Source organism: Boleophthalmus pectinirostris, unplaced genomic scaffold (assembly GCF_026225935.1).
Source record: "Boleophthalmus pectinirostris isolate CB_2022bp ecotype Guang Dong unplaced genomic scaffold, ASM2622593v1 HiC_scaffold_12, whole genome shotgun sequence".
NCBI lineage: Eukaryota > Metazoa > Chordata > Actinopteri > Gobiiformes > Gobiidae > Boleophthalmus > Boleophthalmus pectinirostris.
Window position 1 is genome coordinate 37,336,590 of NW_026571018.1, and position 19,557 is coordinate 37,356,146.

At 39.3% G+C, this 19,557-nt stretch overlaps 1 protein-coding gene across 6 annotated transcripts in view; it reads right to left on the reverse strand.

The window, feature by feature from the left end:
- LOC110169267 (rap guanine nucleotide exchange factor 6-like) overlaps positions 1–19,557 on the reverse strand; it is a 413,544-nt gene that overhangs the window by 123,028 nt on the left and 270,959 nt on the right. For all 6 annotated transcript variants that reach the window (XM_055148415.1, XM_055148414.1, XM_055148418.1 and 3 more), the window contains 2 exons: positions 14,109–14,267; positions 8,701–8,853 (listed from right to left, as the gene is read on the reverse strand). In XM_055148415.1, the coding sequence (XP_055004390.1) occupies positions 8,701–8,853; positions 14,109–14,267 (312 nt within the window). The remainder of the gene's footprint in view (positions 1–8,700; positions 8,854–14,108; positions 14,268–19,557) is intronic.

A 19,557-nucleotide genomic window follows, 5' to 3' on the forward strand; every position in this document is an offset into this window, starting at 1 on the left:
AAATGGTAAAGTCAAACATTTCCAGTTTCCCGTAGATTTTTTAAGACAACAGTGACACAAATGATTCTGATGTGAATAATTTAATCTCGGTCAAATTGTGGAGTGTAAATTTTATTTTTGACTTTTAGTTTATGATAAAACAACGAGCAACAAAGTCTAATATTGTTATGTCAGTACGGTGCAGGTTGTTCTGGAAAATACTGGTCGATTTCCTCACGTGTCATTGCTCATTCTGAAAAAGCAAGAGTTTTTTTTTTTTCCCTTTATTTAAGCGGAAACGATTTATTGAATAAGGAACTGAAACGACAAATACAGTCAATTTTTTGTTGAACACTGCACTACAAAAAAGAAACATGTACAAATAGTCAGTGTTGGGAACAGATTACAGATTACAGATTACATACCTCAAAATGTAGTTTGTAACATAATCCATTAAATTACTTAAAGTGAGTAATGTAATCTGAATACTTTGGATTACTTGATATTGTCGTGCTTTTTAAAACGACATGAATGAAGCGACCACATCCTGAAAGTTCATGTTTGTTCAGTCTTTACTTGACCAGATTAAAAATATTATTGATAAAGAAATGATTTTTATATGAAATCACTGCTGTCTTAAATTATGTCCAACCTACTGTCAGGTGTTAAACTGTATTAGTTTGGTCTTAGTTTAGTCCTGGGTTTAGTCCTGGTTTTCGTTCTGGTTTTAGTCCTAGTTTAGTCCTGGTTTAGTGATGGTTTAGACCTGGTTTAGTCCTGGTTTTCGTTCTGGTTTTAGTCCTAGTTTAGTCTGGGTTTAGTCCTGGTTTAGTGATGGTTTAGACCTGGTTTAGTCCTGGGTTTAGGTCTGGTTTTATTCTGGGTTTAGTCCTGGTTTAAGTTCTGGTTTTAGTCCTAGTTTAGTTTAGTTTTTTTTTTTTTTTTCCGGTAATTCCACTCATCCACTAGATCTAAACCAGGACTAAAACCAGGACTAAACTAGGTCTAAACCAGGACTAAACCAGATCTAAACCAGGACTAAACCAGAACTAAAACCAGGACTAAACCAGAACTAAACCCAGGACTAAAACAGGACTAAAACAGGATTTAACAGGACTAAATCCTGCTGTGTGGACCATGTCTCTTCTTCTATCAATAATATTTTTAATTTGGTTCAGTAAAGTCTGGACTTTTCATTTTCTTTTATCAGACAAAACATCTTATGTTATGTTTTCCTCGTCTTTGCTTCTCTACAACAAATCAAGTAATCCAAAGTATTCAGATTACATTACTCACTTTAAGTAAATTAATGGATTCTGTTACAAACTACATTTTGGTGTATGTAATCTGTAATCTGTAGGGGATTACATTTTAAAAGTCACCTTCCCAACACTGTCAATAACAAAGTGGTTTTTTTTGAGAGAGAATCGCTGAATAAAAGCATCGTGTAACTAAAAAAATAATCGTGATTTCAAAATAAAAGTGATAATGATTTAGCCCTATGTCGTACTGTGGAAAATTACAAAGCAATAACATCTCCATGGAGACGAGCCAGTTGCAGACTTTCCACCAGAAAAGTTGTGCAGCGCGTCTTTAAAAAAAAAAACAAATCCGGCAGACGTTTGAAAGTCCCGTGGATAGATATTTCTGCAGCGTGAAAATACAAAAGCGGAACGTACAGCTCTGTTCGATTGACTTTTCTTTTCCGGGCTGAAGTCAAAGAGAATTGTTCAGGCCCATTATGTGATCGATACGCAGCTCCTCCGCCGAGAGGCAACGGCCTTCGGATGTGATGGAGCGAACGAGAAACAAAACGCCACAAATGCGAACGGAGCCGATCCTTCGCGCTCGACGATCAGCTCCAGACGAGAGGAGCCGACGGGCCGTGTTGGGAAGGTGACTTTTCAAATGTAATCCCCTACAGATTACAGATTACACACACCAAAATGTAGTTTGTAACGGAATCCATTAAATTACTTAAAGTGAGTAATGTAATCTGAATACTTTGGATTACTTGATTTGCTGTAGAGAAGCAAAAACGAGGAAACTTAACCGTATTAAAAATATTATTGATAGAAGAAGAGGAGACACGTCCACGCAGCAGGATTTAGTCCTGTTAAGTCCTGTTTTAGTCCTGGTTTAGTCCTGGTTTAGACCTGGTTTAGTCCTAGTTTAGACATGGCTTAGACCTGGTTTAGATCTGGTTTAGTCCTGTTAAGTCCTGTTAAGTCCTGTTTTAGTCCTGGTTTAGTCCTAGTTTAGACCTGGTTTAGTCCTGGTTTAGACCTGGTTTAGTCCTGATTTTAGTCCTGGTTTAGTCCTGGTTTTAGTCCTTGTTTAGTCCTGGTTTAGTCCTGGTTTAGACCTGGTTTAGTCCTGATGTTAGTCCTGGTTTTAGTCCTGGTTTAATCCTGGTTTTAGTACTGGTTTAGTCCTGGTTTAGTCCTGGTTTTAGTATTGGTTTAGTCCTGGTTTAGTCCTGGTTTTAGTCCTTTTTTAGTCCTGGTTTAGTCCTGGTTTAGACCTGGTTTAGTCCTGATGTTAGTCCTGGTTTTAGTCCTGGTTTAGTCCTGGTTTTAGTACTGGTTTAGTCCTGGTTTAGTCCTGGTTTTAGACCTGGTTTAGTCCTGTTTAGTCCTGGTTTTAGTCCTGTTTAGTACTGGTTTAGTCCTGGTTTTAGTCCTGGTTTTAGTCCTGGTTTAGTCCTGGTTTTAGAACTGGTTTAGACCTGGTTTAGACCTGGTTTAGTCCTGGTTTAGTCCTGGTTTAGTCCTGGTTTTAGTACTGGTTTAGACCTGGTTTAGACCTGGTTTAGTCCTGGTTTAGTCCTGGTTTAGTCCTGGTTTAGTCCTGGTTTAGTCCTGGTTTTAGACCTGGTTTAGTGTCCGGCAATGAGTGGAATTACGGGAAAAAAAAGAAAAAAAAGAAAAAAAGGGATATAGTCCAAAATGTGAAAACAGGCAAATCCCTCTGTGTAATCCATTTATTTCAACAAAGTAACTGTAATCCAATTACCACTCACTGAAACAGTAACTGTAACTGAATACAGTTACTCATCATTTGTACTCTGATTACGTAAGTCTGGTACATGTAATCTGTTACTCCCCAACACTGCCAACTAAACACTGACAATGTCATTTCTGCAGTGGATTATCAAAGTAAGTAACACTTTACACTTCATTCCTAAATATCTAATTAACTACAACATAAAAACAAATGACATGTTCTTACACATTAAACATTAGAGTAAATCATTGAATCTATTGAATGTCGGTAGTAGATCCACCCCAGTCAGTTCTCCCGACATCAGTTGTAAGTACGTTCCATTATTAGCCAGACTGGCGCCACCTAGTGCCTCCGCTCAAATTAATTTCTCTCCAGAGACTAGGTCAGGAATCAAAATACAATGGACGGTTCGCAAAAACCCCAGAACTGCGAGTTCGGGCACCAGCCAATCAGAGAAGAGCCGTATATTCAGTGTTGTCAACGATTCCCGAGATCGAGGATTTAAAGTCGGACTAAAGAGAATGTTTGGTGAATTTTATCAAGGGGAAAGACGTTATTGTCCTTCTTCCTACGGGATTTGGGAAAAGCTTCATATGCCAGTTAGCGCTGCATTACAGACGTCACGACCAATTAGCAGTGATTGGTTAAATGATAAAAAGTACCTGCCAACCGTCTTGCAAATGAATTCTAACACTGCGAGGTCAGATGGTTTGTACGAAGTGAAACAATGTGAAACCGGCTGATCAATCAGGCTATTTCATTGCAACAGTTGAGGAAAAAATGGATGTCCGAGAAAGTTGAATGTCCAACCGACTTGGTCTAGACCAGGGGTGTCCAAACTTTTTTCATCAAGGGCCACATTTCTAAACACAGATGAAGCAGAGGGCCGATCGAGGGCCGGAGACTGGAGCTCAGTACAGTGAATAATTAAAATATGTGCATGTTTAACACTTTGGAATGAGCCGTCAGTCCTTATTCACTCTAAAATCCCCGAAACCACACATTAAATCTTTAATATTGGCTTTATCGAAGTAGATTTTCAAAAAACTTGCTGTAAAAAGTTCATTTTTAATTGATGCAAGGTTATTTGGGCCAAATCACCTGGAAGCCTGAGGGCCAAGAAAAATTAGTTCGAGGGCCACATTTGGCCCCCGGGCCATAGTTTGGACATGCCTGGTCTACACAACACAAAGCAGCACATAAACAAACACCATAAAACTAAGTAAATATGAGACCGAGTATGACCACGAGTGATGCACCAACAGGACCTTTAAATTATCCTTAACAGGCAAACCCTTGCATTCTTCTGTTCTATTAATTATTGCACATTCCCTAAGCCTATGTGCAGTTTTAGTTATAATTATTGCACATTCCCTAAGCCTATGTGCAGTTTTGATTGCACATTCCCTAAGCCTATGTGCAGTTTTAGTTATAATTATTGCACATTCCCTAAGCCTATGTGCAGTTTTAGTTATAATTATTGCACATTCCTAAGCCTATGTGCAGTTTGATTGCACATTCCCTAAGCCTATGTGCAGTTTTTAGTTATAATTATTGCACATTCCCTAAGCCTATGTGCAGTTTTAGTTATAATTATTGCACATTCCCTAAGCCTATGTGCAGTTTATTTAATTATTGCACATTCCCTAAGCCTATGTGCAGTTTTGATTGCACATTCCCTAAGCCTATGTGCAGTTTTGATTGCACATTCCCTAAGCCTATGTGCAGTTTGTTATAATTATTGCACATTCCCTAAGCCTATGTGCAGTTTTAGTTATAATTATTGCACATTCCCTTAGCCTATGTGCAGATTTAATTATTGCACATTCCCTAAGCCTATGTGCAGTTTTAGTTATAATTATTGCACATTCCCTAAGCCTATGTGCAGTTTTGATTGCACATTCCCTTAGCCTATGTGCAGATTTATTTATTGCACATTCCTTAAGCCTATGTGCAGATTTAATTATTGCACATTCCTTAAGCCTATGTGTAGCTTTAATGGCACATTCCCTACACCTATGTGCAGTTTTGATTGCACAATCCCTAAGCCTTTTATAATTATTTTTTAACTGCATTATCTGAGTTTAGCAGTTTAACAGCTAGTGGCACAAAAGAATGTTTGAATCTGTTCAGTTTACATAGAAGTAATTCTATAATTGTTAAATACCAGTCATAATTTAACTAAACCAATGGCCAAATATTTCCTAAATTACACGAAATGTAGAAATGTAGAAAAATGTAAATGTAAGATCAGACTAATAAAACTAAATGGCGATACCTCTCTGTGGTCATGAGCTTTGGGTAACGCCCCAAAGGATAAGATGGTGGATACAAGGGGTCAAAATGAGTTTCCCTGCAGGTGGGTGCTCCCGTAGAGATTATCACGGCGGTAAATTGGACTCAAATGCAACACAGGTACTCAGGCAAAACAAAGTCTTATTTAAATAACTGAAAGTGTCCTATAACAGGAAATGTTTATAATGACAACTCAGACTGAAAATATAACAGAGGAATATATGATACTAAATGTGAACGAAAATATCTTCCAAGACTGGGAAAACACTAGTAAAAAAACACACTGGGAGGAAACTCAGGAACAGGGACAACAAACAGGGAAACTCAGAATTGCGGACGTCACAAACAGATCAGATTCAGGGAACACAGGGTTTACAGATTTCGGGTTTTCAAATTTCAGGTTTTCAGGAGCTTGAATGTCTGTCTTAACAGGTTGACAATCTGGCAAAGACTGAGGGAGAAGAGGGAGAATATATAGACTGGGCCTGGGCTGATTACAGAATGAGGGGCAGCTGTAGGGAAAGGAGGGAGGTGGCAAAAGGAGGACCGGAACAGACTCAGAAATGGAACTGGACTGGGGAAAAATGTAAACAAAAAGGCAGAACTGTGACAGAGACAGGGTGAGGAGCTCAGTCATACAGAAGGAGCTTGGATTAGAGCAGCTGAGGAGAGGACATTTGTTCTGGACACCTCCTGGACTCATCACTGAGTGTGTTTACATGCACATCAATAACCCGGTTATTAGCCATATCCCTGTTATGTCAGTATTCGTGTTACTGTGTTTACATGAGCACTGAGAAACAGGGACACTCATATCAGCGTGTACATGATCAAATGGAGTATCCCGGTTTCTTGACATAATCTTACAAATGCGCAGGCGCAAAAATTAACTTAAATCAATTTCATAAACCAGGAAAAATACAAACCGTGAGCTCCTTTAGCATAAGAAGCTAAGGAGCTACGAGATCTCCCACAATCCACTGTGCAGATTCTTCATTAAAATCTTCTGCATAAATAAACTCAACTTTACAACATATAAACCATAAACACTATAGACACATCAGCCCGTTTGATCAGATCATTCAGCTCTGATCACATTTGTTTACGTTTTACAGAAATGAAACTTAAGACCGTAGGCTAATTAGCATAAACTGTTAGCGGCGATAAAAACAACTCGCTCCTTGTGCCGCTGATGCGATCAGTTTCTTTTTTGGACTAAATGACACGACTCTGTGGATTATGTGTGTTATTTCTGTGACAGAAGAGGCGCTAATGATGGTGAGTGTGTTCTGTGTGTGTGTTGTATAGGAGATAGTTCATGTTTTAGCTTTTCAGCGTCACACGAGTGCAGGTCGTACGTGTGCAGGTTTAGCGCAGCTCTTAATTTTACAGTCATTTCACTCGTTTGGTCACTTTATTTATGTTGGTCAATTTATTTATGTCACTACTGTTGTGGTGAAAGGCTGGAAAGTGTCTTTTGGACGCATGCGACTCAACTTTATGTTGCAGTAACCGGGATACTGCGTTTACATGCCACAAGTATCCTGGTTACTATCGGAATAAACCAGCTACAGTAACACGGTTTCTAATAACCGGGATACTGAAACCGGGTTACTGCGTTTACATGCACCATCAAGAAACCGGGATACTCAAAAAACCCGATCATAACCGGGTTATTGATGTGCATGTAAACGCTCTCACTAGGAGGTGTTACGGGCACATCCCACCAAACATTAAGTATGTAAACTGTCCTGATTTTTAGCTGAATTTTTCTATGTAAAAGACACAGGTAGATGTATTTTGTTGTACAACTCAGTCTTACTTCCTGTAAAACTGATAAATATCTTCCACAGCAACTACACCACCAAACTAAGTCATAATAAAAAGAAATACAGAAAAAAAAAAAAAACTGTCATGTGCTTTTTACACAAAAGCAGCAGCGTCTTCATTAAACGAGGTACGAGTCAGGTCTGTGGAGAGTCAAGTACGGACACGTGTTTTTCCGAGATAGATTTTTAACAATAAAACCAAGAAAAAATAAATGCCGGTTAAAATATTCCGCAGCCGGGCTTTAAAACCATTCTCCTACAGATTACAGATTACACACCACAAAATGTAGTTTGTAACAGAATCCATTAAATTACTTAAAGTGAGTAATGTAATCTGAATACTTTGGATTACTTGATTTGCTGTAGAGAAACAAAAACGAGGAAACTTAACCGTATTAAAAATATTATTGAAAGAAGATTTAGTCCTGTTAAATCCTGTTTTAGTCCTGGTTTTGTCCTGGTTTAGACCTGGTTTTAGTCCTGGTTTAGTCCTGGTTTAGTCCTGGTTTAGATCTAGTTTAGACCTGGTTTTAGTCCTGGTTTAGTCCTGGTTTAGTTTTTAGTCCTGGTTTAGATCTAGTTTAGACCTGGTTTTAGTCTGGTTTAGATCTAGTTTAGACCTGGTTTTAGTCCTGGTTTAGTCCTGGTTTAGATCTAGTTTAGACCTGGTTTAGATCTAGTTTAGACCTGGTTTTAGTCCTGGTTTCCTGGTTAGTCTAGTCTGGTTTTAGTCCTGGTTTAGATCTAGTTTAGACCTGGTTTTAGATCTAGTTTAGACTGGTTTAGTCCTTTAGTCCTGGTTTAGTTAGACTGGTTTAGTAGTCCTGGTTTAGATCCTGGTTTAGTTTTAGATCTAGTTTAGACTGGTTTAGTCTGGTTTAGATCTAGTTTAGTCTGTTTAGATCTAGTTTAGACCTGGTTTTAGTCCTGGTTTAGTCTAGTTTAGACCTGGTTTTAGTCCTGTTTAGTTTTTAGTCCTGGTTTAGATCTAGTTTAGACTGGTTTAGTCTGGGTTTAGATCTAGTTTAGACTGGTTTAGTAGACCTGGTTTAGTCTGTTTAGACCTGGTTTAGTCAGTTGTCTGTTTAGTCTGGTTTAGATCTAGTTTAGACTGGTTTAGTCCTGGTTTAGATCTAGTTGTTTAGATCCTGGTTTAGTCTGGTTTAGTCTATTTAGAGTCTGGTTTAGTTAGACCTGGTTTAGAGTAGTTTAGACCTGGTTTAGTCCTGGTTTAGATCTAGTTTAGATAATGTTTAGTAGATCTAGTTTAGACCTGGTTTAATAGTTAGTCTAGTTTTATCTGTTTAGACCTGGTTTTAGTTTTAGTCGATCTAGTTTAGACCTGGTTTAGATCTAGTTTAAAGAAAATTACAGAAAAAAAAAAAATAATGTTGTGACACTGTCGATGTCTTTTTATGCTTTATGAAATAAATAAATAAAAAAAATTAAACGAGGTACGAGTCAGGTCTGTGGAGAGTCAAGTACGGACACGTGTTTTTCCGAGATAGATTTTTAACAATAAAACCAAGAAAAAATAAATGTGGGGTAAAAAATATGAGGCTTTAAAAGCAGGCGTCAGTGTTGCTCTCACCTTGATGACGATGTGGCCCTTCCTGGTCCCGCTCCGGTCCAGCTCGCGGTGCTCCTTCACCATGACGATCTCGCCCTCCTCCTCCACCTTGTGCGTGTTCTTCTCCACATGGTTGAGGATCCTCCAGTAGTCCTCCTGGGCCACGCACACGAACTGCCCCAGAAACAAGTGAGGGCAGGCGGTCAGCTTACGGTACAAGAGCAGGCTGCCCCGGACGAACAGGGGGCAGTCGGGTAAGGGGAGGGGGGAGGAGGCGTGGCTACGGCCGAGGAAGGGCATCTGAGCGAACGGAATATCTGCTAAATCTGAGCTGGTTTTGTCATTTTTGCGAAAAGTCTTGACCAGGGGTGTCAAACTCATTTTGGTCCGGGGGCCGTATCCAAAGACTTTGATCCCAAAGGGGCCGGATCAGAAAACTCATGTCATATAAACCCCAAAAATAACAATAAGTTCAAATATTTGTGCAGAGAAACACAAATCTATTACAGAAATCTTTTTTAACTGATGAACTCTTTCTTTTACAAAATATTATAATATTATGAACAACCTGAAACTTTAAGAAAAATGCAATTTCAACACAAAGTTTTAACATGAACTTGTATAAATAGGAATAAGTAAATTTTTCTTATAAAATCCTGCACTCGGCTTCACTTTTCTCATTTTGGACATTTTTCTGATGAGGGTGTCACGGTCAACAGTCAAAACGATCGTCCTTTAAGAGCGTTTGGAAAGAGACAAGTCTTCATTTGTGCTGCTCTGGTGGGAGGGGCCACGTACAGAGACGCTGGAGACGCTGCTGTGATAAACACCACAGAAAATTAACAAGATTTTAATAAAAAATATAATTAAAATATTTTAGTAGAAAATCAGCCGAGGGCCAGATTAAAGGTCTTGGAGGGCCGGATCTGGCCCCCGGGCCTTATGTTTGACACCTGTGGTCTTGACGCTCGATATGGACTTTGATCACCCCCAACTACGACTAAAAATCTTCTGTTTTTAGATAACTGTTTCTCGTTGAAAATTGCATTCTTTTAAGTTAATTTCTGTCCATTTTTAGACTTATTTTTTATTAATGCTTTGTTTTCTTGCGTTTTCCTTTTTCACTTCAAGTTTTAGTTGTGGTAGTAAAACTTTTAAACGTGATTTTGATGCTAAAGAAAAAAAAAAAAAAAAAAGCTACCACAATGATGATTTAAAAGAGCAAATTTTTAGACCACGGAATGAAATTTTGAGCACAGACCAATCGCAGCTTTCTTAAATTCGCTCGTGCGTTCAAGACGATTCAAAAAACTAATCACGAAATGTCTAATTTTGTTTTCTTCAAGCGATTTTTTCAGCTTAAATGAGTATCTAGTTTTGGTACCAACTCTCTTTCCTATTTTTTGGAGAAATATTGGTACACAAATAAATAAATAAAGGCTAAAACTAAAGGGAAAGGTGTTGAAATCCAATCAGAAAAGGCTAAACGTCACGCCGGGTGGACCGTGTTTAAACATAGCAAATGTAAGTTATAAGTTACTGGCCAAATCGGTTCAGTTGTGAGTGGAAAGAGACGTCAAAGTACTCGCAAAAGTCTCTATTTTAATCTGCATCTGTCGGCTAAAATAATCTAGATATGTTACATGACGCCAATTTCCATCCCATTTGAGTAGCTTGGACTAATTTAGACTAGATTATCTTGATTTGAACACATTTTAACAGGTTTTAACATGATTTTTGACAGGTATAAGCAATTAAATTAAGAACAAAAACAGTCTTACCGCACTGGCAGAAAACAATGCATGTTCAAATGAATTAAAAGTCAAATAAGATTTATCTGACTAAATCTGAACGAGTCGAAACTACTCAAATCCAAGTTTTGAACGCGACTCTTTTGAATCCATGTAGATATCCTGTTTTTTTTAAAGATAATCGAGCCATTTTAGCCGTTCAGTTGAAATAAAGAGCGGTCCGTAGCCTTGTCCTGTCCCTTTGACTGACTCGTGTGTGAGCGTTTGTCTCTCTTTAAGTCACAGCACTCACTTCCTGTTTGAGCAAAGTGGAGGAACTAGCAGCTCACAAGCAAACTAAGGGCTTTTGCTTCTATATTTGCATTAGTATAGAGAATGGTTTAGGTTTAATGTTTCAAAGAATGCACGGCTGAATATTCTACTGAGGCAAAATCAGTCTAAACGTGGGGGTTTGAAGGTTACAGCTTTCAAAAAGTGACAAAAATAAACACTATATACTATGTACTAATACTATATATTTACATTTCAGTGTCTGTGCAACTTTATAGACAAACAGTCGGGTCGATTTAAAGGTTGTATGGAGGATTTTTTTTTGTTTCAAGTTGTCAGTGATAGATTATAGAGATGCAGTCGCCTTGTAATTATGATGACCAAAAAAAAGAGAATAAAAATTCATCAACTCTGGACGTGGTGGGGCTAAACATTTGCCAATAGATAACGACACTGCCTCGTTATCTGTGAGCTGACAGGCTGTCAATCAAACTCCCTACGTTTCTAGTGTAACTGACTTGCCTGCGCCGCCGTTACGTGGTTTACGTACGACTGTCACGCAGTCCACAGACGCAAGACGCACAGACGCTGTTTACTCCACCAACGCAACAGTTCTTAGCGGCTTTTTTTGACCTATATCTTCCTCGCAGTTCGCACAAAGTTTGTTGCAATGGCGACAAGAATCCAGGAGCAGTTCGCCACAAAAGAAAGTCCGTTTTTGAGGTCGCTGAAAGAAGAAGACAAGGGGAAAAGCAGCGAAGCCAAACTAAGGTGATTCTTGAAGATTCATTCCAGCGATGGCGCGAACTGAAGCAGACGAAGGGTCTAAAGACTGACGCACTGGTCCACAAATTACTCCTGGACAGGAAACTTCTGCTTATTATGAAAACGTACTTTATTTCCAAGAGCTACACAAACGTTTTTCAGGACACGAAAGCGATATCCTATGTCTGAAAACGTAATTTTCAAGGCAAAGAAAGAGTCCACTTGCTGCTGCGTGTTGTAGCTAGTTCATTCGCACTGAATCTCCGCGCAACCTTCTCTGCACCCCTTTCCTGCTCCTCTCTCCTCTGCCCCGCTCCTCACTTCTCCGTCTTGCCTAACCAACACTGTAGTTAGTTGTTTACAAGTCATGTGCAGCACCGGCTGTAAACAAACCTGTTTCTGGCGTAAGGAGGAGGAGGGAGGAGGTGTTTCTACGTAGGAGCTGTAGGGGAGGGGGGGTGGTTTCACGCATGCGCAACATTTGAAAAAGGACAGTCGCTGGATTTCTCGTTCCTTGGAAAATCCTCTATACAACCTTTAAAGTCAGTTAAACTTCATTAATCCCTTTAGTCCCCTAATTATTACACTACAAATATAAACTAAATACATTGGAATGGCTTAAATTAAGATCTGATGTGAGTTTCATTTCGGCTGGTCAAGGAAAATAAATCATATTCCATTTGAAATAAGAACAGAGCGTGTTTTTTTGAACTTGAAATAAAGAGAAACAGCATTTAATTTGCAAATAAAGTCAAAATTTACACTAGGTTAAAATTCAAACAACTTCAGCTTGTGATTTTACTGAGTGTTTTGTTAATTAATAGTAAATATCCAATTTGCATTACCAATACTGCATTGATGAATCAGTACTTTGTGTAAGTTCAAATTAAAAATAATTAAATGTAGGTGTGTGCAAAATTATTGAAATATCATTATATATCGTTTTGTTTAATGTGATGATACAGTATCGATCTCATGGGCGACTGTATTTAGAGTATTTTTTGGTATGTTTTACAAAATTTTACTGAATTATTTGTTTAAAGTGCTACAGTTTTGTTGCTTGTTCAGAGGAAGGAAACTCGTTTATGTGACACATTTGACATTTTCACTGTTTTGATGAGTAAAATGTTTGTGTTTCATATGAACTTTGCCCAAGAAAATGGTTTAACAGACTTTTAGTGTCACAGACATGATTCAGCCATTATTTTTTACTGAACCGTATCGAATCTTTTTGAAATATATCGTATCGTATCGAAAGTGCACTGGGCTGCTGTATCGATATATCACCAAAAATATTTTTTTGGTATATTTTACTAAATTATTTTGTTAAAGCCCTACAGCTTTGTTGCTTGTTTAAAGGAAGAGAATTCATATATGTATATTTTTTTACATTTTCACTGTTTTGTTGATTAAAATGTTTGTGTTTCATATGAACTTTGCACAAGAAAAGGTTTAACAAAGACTTTTAGTATCACAGACATGATTTAGACTTTATTTTTTATTGAATTGTATCGAATCGTTTTGAAATATATCGAAAGTGCACTGTATCGAGATATGTATCGTATCGTGGACTGTGTATCGAGGAGTGTATCGTATCGTGAAACTTCTTCATGATACCCAGGCCTAATTAAAGGTACAGTAAGTAACTTTGTGGATGTGGCACTTCACCTGCCTGATTCCATGGAAACAGAAAGTTAAAATCATACTCTGGGACATTCTCCATGGAGAGCATTAAAGTTTTATGCCATACTGTGTAACATTATCATAAAAAGGAACAACATGTCCATGGAAACAAGCAGGAGAAGACGCTCACTCAGAGTAAGGATGCATGTTTGTCTATGTTTTTCAGTGCATTTAGATTATTTATTTATCTATTTATTTGGCTAAAAGGTTACATACTGTGGCTTTAAAGAACAATGCTATTACTTTTCAGTTTAAGAAAGTGTGTAGAACATTGTCACAGTACATTAAAGGTTGTATAGAGGATTTTTTTAAGGGAAGAGAAATACAGCGACAGTCCTTGTGCGCGTTCAGAATTACTGTTGAAGTTTCCTGTCTAGAAGTAATTCAGCGACCGACGCGTCAGTTTTTAGACCCTTCGTCTGCTTCGGTCGCGCCATCGCTGGACGAGATCTCCAAGAATCACCTCAGTTTGGCTTCGCTCCTTTTCCTCTTCTCTTCTTCTTTCAGCGACCTCAAAAACGGACTTTCTTTTGCGGCGAACCGGTCGTGGATTCTCGTCCGCCGTCGCGACAAACTTTGTGCGAAATGCGAGGAAGCGACAGTTCGAAAAAGCCTCTAAGAACCGCTGCGTAAACCACGTAATCCCCGCGCTCCGACGAATCAGTTACACTAGGGAGTTTGATTGACAACCTAACAGCCAATAGAAAATGAGGGAGCCTCGTTTTCCATTGGCTGATGTTTATCTGGCCTCAACACGTCCACAGTTGATAGATTTTCATTCTTTTTTTTTTGGTCATCATAATTACAAAGCTGCTGCGTCTCTGTAATGGTATTTTAATCTTTGACTGACAGTTTGAAACAAAAAAAAAACCCTCCATACAACCTTTAAGGCTGAATACGTAATAGGATTATTGTCATTTTGCCCTGTTGTCTTCCTCCTGCTTGATAAACTCGGCTCACCTGGCAGTCGTCGCCTTTGGTCCGCACTTCTCCGGTCATGAACTGTTTGTCCAGAGACGGAGAGATGCCGAAACTGTTCCCCATACACAGAATCTCCACGCGGCCATCGGAGTACGAGATCTCCACCGAGCCGTTCAGGATCACGTACCAGTGGTCCAGCTGCAGGAGAAAACAAGGGTTAGAACATATGTGGCCCACAAGCAGTGTCGGGAGTAACAGATTACATGTACCAGAGTAATCAGAGTACAAATGATGAGTAACTGTATTCAGTTACAGTTACTGTTTCAGTGAGTGGTAATTGGATTACAGTTACTTTGTTGAAATAAATGGATTACACAGAGGGATTTTACTGTTTTCACATTTTGGACTAAACCCAAAACTAAACTAAAACTAAAACTAAACTAAAACCAGGACTAAACCAGGACTAAACCAGGACTAAACCAGGACTAAACCAGGACTAAGCCAGGACTAAGCTGGAACTAAACCAGGACTAAACCAGGACTAAACCAGGACTGAACTAGGACTAAACCAGGCCTAAAACCAGGACTAAACCAGGTCTAAACCAGGTCTAAACCAGGACTAAACCAGGTCTAAACCAGGTCTAAACCAGGACTAAACCAGGACTAAACCAGGTCTAAACCAGGACTAAACCAGGAACTAAACCAGGACTAAACCAGGTCTAAACCAGGACTAAACCAGGTCTAAACCAGGTCTAAACCAGGTCTAAACCAGGACTAAACCAGGACTAAAACCAGGTCTAAAACCAGGACTAAACCAGGACTAAACCAGGTCTAAACCAGGTCTAAACCAGGTCTAAACCAGGACTAAACCAGGTCTAAACCAGGTCTAAACCAGGACTAAACCAGGACTAAACCAGGACTAAACTAAACAGGTCTAAACCAGGTCTAACCAGGACTAAACCAGGTCTAAACAAAGTCTAAACCAGGTCTAAACCAGGACTAAACCAGGACTAAACCAGGTCTAAACCAGGACTAAACCAGGTCTAAACCAGGACTAAACCAGACTAAACCAGGTCTAAACCAGGTCTAAACCAGGACTAAACCAGGACTAAACCAGGACTAAACCAGGTCTAAACCAGGACTAAACCAGGACTAAACCAGGTCTAAACCAGTCTAAACCAGGACTAAACCAGGTCTAAACCAGGTCTAAACCAGGTCTAAACCAGGTCTAAACCAGGACTAAACCAGGACTAAACCAGGTCTAAACCAGGACTAAACCAGGACTAAACCAGGTAAACCAGGACTAAAACCAGGACTAAACAGGTAAGGACTAAACAGGACTAAACCAGGTCTAAACCAGGACTAAACCAGGTCTAAACCAGGACTAAACCAGGTCCAGCTGCAGGAGAAAACAAGGGTTAGAACAAAAAAAAGAATAAATAAATAAATATAGAGTAAAACGTTGGTGTTTGAGAAGACATATTGTACTTTGGTCTGTTATATAGTTATAATCCATGACATCCTTGGAGGATTATGTCAAAGTGCAATGTACGACCTGTAAATATTCAAGGACTGTTTGAGATGAGAACAAACCACTTCAATTTAAAAGGAACATTCATGTTTAAATAACCCAGATTCAGAACCAAGGTTATGGAGCGAAGCATCACTGTGAAAGAAGTAAACTTATGGAAGAGTCTGGACAAAGAAATAAAAGAATCAAGTACAATGACGACATTTTAAAAAATACTTAAAATCAAATAAGAAAACTAAGCTGTTGTGCGTAAAAGTGAAGATTTCTGTTTACGACTGATTAATAATTGTGACACTGTTGATGTCTTTTTATACTTGATGAATGAAATAAATAAACTGATATTTACCGTATTTTCTGCACTATTAGTCGCTCTGGATTATGCGGCACACTGTCATTAAATGGTCTATTTTTGAACTTTTTTCACAAATAAACTGCGTGGGACTTTAAAGGAAACCCAACAGTGTGATGGGTGAGTGGTTTTGTTTGTTTGTTCACGGTGACTCTGGGCTTTGTTCAGTTGTGGCGTGTAGGGAGGGTGTGTCTGGGACCAACGGATTGTCGGCGTGTTCGCAGTGACTCAGTTGTTCAGTCGTGTCTAGAAGCGGCACGTCGCGCTCGCTTTTTCGGTTCGTTCCTCCGTTCCGTTCCTCGTCGGCGTGGAGTGACGAGTGTGTCTGTGGGTGTGTTTCGCTGTGCGGTCGCTGTCTGCTCCGTGTGTGTTTGCGTGTTCTGCGGGTGGCGCGACTTTGTAGTTTACTGAAGTCGTGCTGGGACACTCGAGTGGATTCGTGTAAAGCACAGGTGTCAAACATAAGGCACGGGGGCCAGATCCGGCCCTCCAAGACCTTTAATGTGGCCCTCGGCTGATTTTCTACTAAAATATTTTAATTATATTTTCTATTAAAATCTTGTTAATTTTCTGTGGTGTTTATCACAGCAGCGTCTCCAGCGTCTCTGTACGTGGCCCCTCCCACCAGAGCAGCACAAATGAAGACTTGTCTCTTTCCAAACGCTCTTAAAGGACGATCGTTTTGACTGTTGACCGTGACACCCTCATCAGAAAAATGTCCAACATGAGAAAAGTGGAGCCGAGTGCAGGATTTTACAACAAAAATGAACTTATTCCTGTTTGCATTCAAGTTAATGTTAAAACATTGTGTTGAAATTGTATTTTTCTTAAAGTTTCAGGTTGTTCATAATATTATAATATTTTGTAAAAAAGAGTTCATCAATTAAAAAAATTTCTGTAATAGATTTGTGTTTCTCTGCACAAATATTTGAACTTATTGTTATTTTTGGGGTTTATATGACATGAGTTTTCTGATCTGGACACTTTGGGATCAAAGTCGGTTGGATACGACCCCCGGAACAAAATGAGTTTGACACTCTCTGGACTGTGAGGCGCGCTGTCGTTTTCTGATGGGGCTGGAGGCTTAAGACCGCGTCTAATAGCCCGGAAAATACGGTAAATAAATAAATGTTATATTCTGCGGTAGATTGGAGCAAAGACGTCGTGAATACAGAAGAATAAAGATTACTGAAACATGAATCTCTAAATACAACTTGGAGAGGGTATATGAGGAAAAAAAAACAACTACGACACGGTTAAAAGCTCGGAAACGTCCTCCTCCTTTTATATGGTGTCCAAATAATGCTCCTTGGCCGAGTTACAGGTCAGATTTAGTCGTCCAGATCTCACTCCTCGTCCTTCCGCACTGTCCACTTTAGTCCTCCAGGTCCAGTTTAGCCGCTCTGTTCGAAATGTGGTTGTGGGCGGAGTCAGGTGTTTAATCCCACTTTTTAAATTACGTTTCTACGCTGCTCAGTGTTCTCTCTGCGACCTCCACGGACACACAGTAGGAACACGTCTGTCACCGGCCTCGCTGCAGACGCTCTAAAAACAGCTCGGTGCTTTCGCGTCTGTTTGTCTAAGATAGTTCTGGTTCCTGTGCTCTTAAACGGTCTCTGCTTCTGCTTCATTTCATTTTAAACGGTCTGGAAAGAAGCAGCGTAATGGCATTTATCTCAATTTTAGCGTTCAGCCGTCGGGAAAGAGCTTAAAGAGGGAGTACTGCACTTTTAAAACGTTATATTTGCAGAAAACAACGTATTGACATGTTTTACGAGTTCCACTTTTGCCCCCTCTGCCTTTGCTCCCCGTGCTAAGTCACCCCTCCTTCAAAGCGTTATCACAACACAATACCCAGTGTCGGGGAGTAACAGATTACATGTAATCAGAGTACAAATGATGAGTAACTGTATTCGGTTACAGTTACTGTTTCAGTGAGTGGGAATTGGATTACAGTTACTTTGTTGAAATAAATGGATTACACAGAGGGATTTTACTGTTTTCACATTTTGGGCTAAACCAGGACTAAACCAGAACTAAACTGGGACTAAACTAGAACTAAACTAGGACTAAACTAGGACTAAAACTAAAACTAAACTAGGACTAAAACTAAAACTAAAACTAGGACTAAACCAGGACTAAAACCAGAACTAAAACTAAAACTAAACTAGGACTAAAACTAGAACTAAACCAGGACTAAAACCAGAACTAAAAACTAAAACTAAACTAGGACTAAACTAGAAAAACTAAACCAGGACTAAACTAGGACTAAAACCACTAGAACTAAACTAGGACTAAAACCAGGACTAAACTAGGAACTAAAACCAGAAAACTAAACTAGGACTAAACCAGGACTAAACTAGGACTAAAAACCAGAACTAAACTAGGACTAAACCAGGACTAAACTAGGACTAAAACCAGAACTAAACTAGGACTAAACTAGAAAACTAAACTAGGACTAAAACCAGGACTAAACCAGGACTAAAACCAGAAATAAACCAGGACTAAACTAGAACTAAACCAGGACTAAACCAGGACTAAAACTAAAACTAAACTAGGACTAAAACTAGGACTAAACTAAACTAAACTAGGACTAAATCAGGACTAAACCAGAACTAAACTAAAAAACATTACAATATCAAGTAATCCAGAGTATTCAAATTACGTTACTCACTTTAAGTAATTTAATGGATTACGTTACAAACTACATTTTGGCTGCGTCACTGGATACTCGTCCCTGATTGGTCGACGCGGCACGTCTGACGCGAAAAGTTCAGCATTTCCAACTTCTTGACGCTGACGACAAAACGATCAAGACGCGCCGCGCTGACGCCAGATTCGCGCCGCGCTGACGCCGAAGACGCGCCGCAAAAACGCAGGACGCTCTAGTCGCACGTCCACATAGACCACAGGTGTCAAACATAAGGCCCGGGGGCCAGATCCGGCCCTCCAAGACTTTTAATGTGGCCCTTGGCTGATTTTCTACTAAAATATCTTAATTATATTTTCTATTAAAATCTTGTTAATTTTCTGTGGTGTTTATCACAGCAGCGTCTCCAGCGTCTCTGTACGTGGCCCCTCCCACCAGAGCAGCACAAATGAAGACTTGTCTCTTTCCAAACGCTCTTAAAGGACGATCGTTTTGACTGTTGACCGTGACACCCTCATCAGAAAAATGTCCAACATGAGAAAAGTGGAGCCGAGTGCAACTTATTCTTGTTTCCATACAAGTTAATGTTAAAACTTTGTGTTGAAATTGAATTTTTCTTAAAGTTTCAGCTTGTTCATAATATTATAAACTTATAATAAGAAAGAGTTCATCAGTTAAAAAAGATTTCTGTAATAGATTTGTGTTTCTCTGCACAAATATTTGAACTTATTGTTATTTTTGGGGTTTATATGACATGAGTTTTCTGATCCGGACACTTTGGGATCAAAGTCGGTTGGATACGGCCCCCGGACCAAAATGAGTTTGACACCCCTGACATTGACTTTACATTGAAACTGGACGCTTTGACGCCTCGGTGTGAACGACCCTTTAATGTGTCGTCTAACATTTTAAAATAGCTTTACTCTTGCTTTAGCGTAGAAATCCACATATGGGCCTCA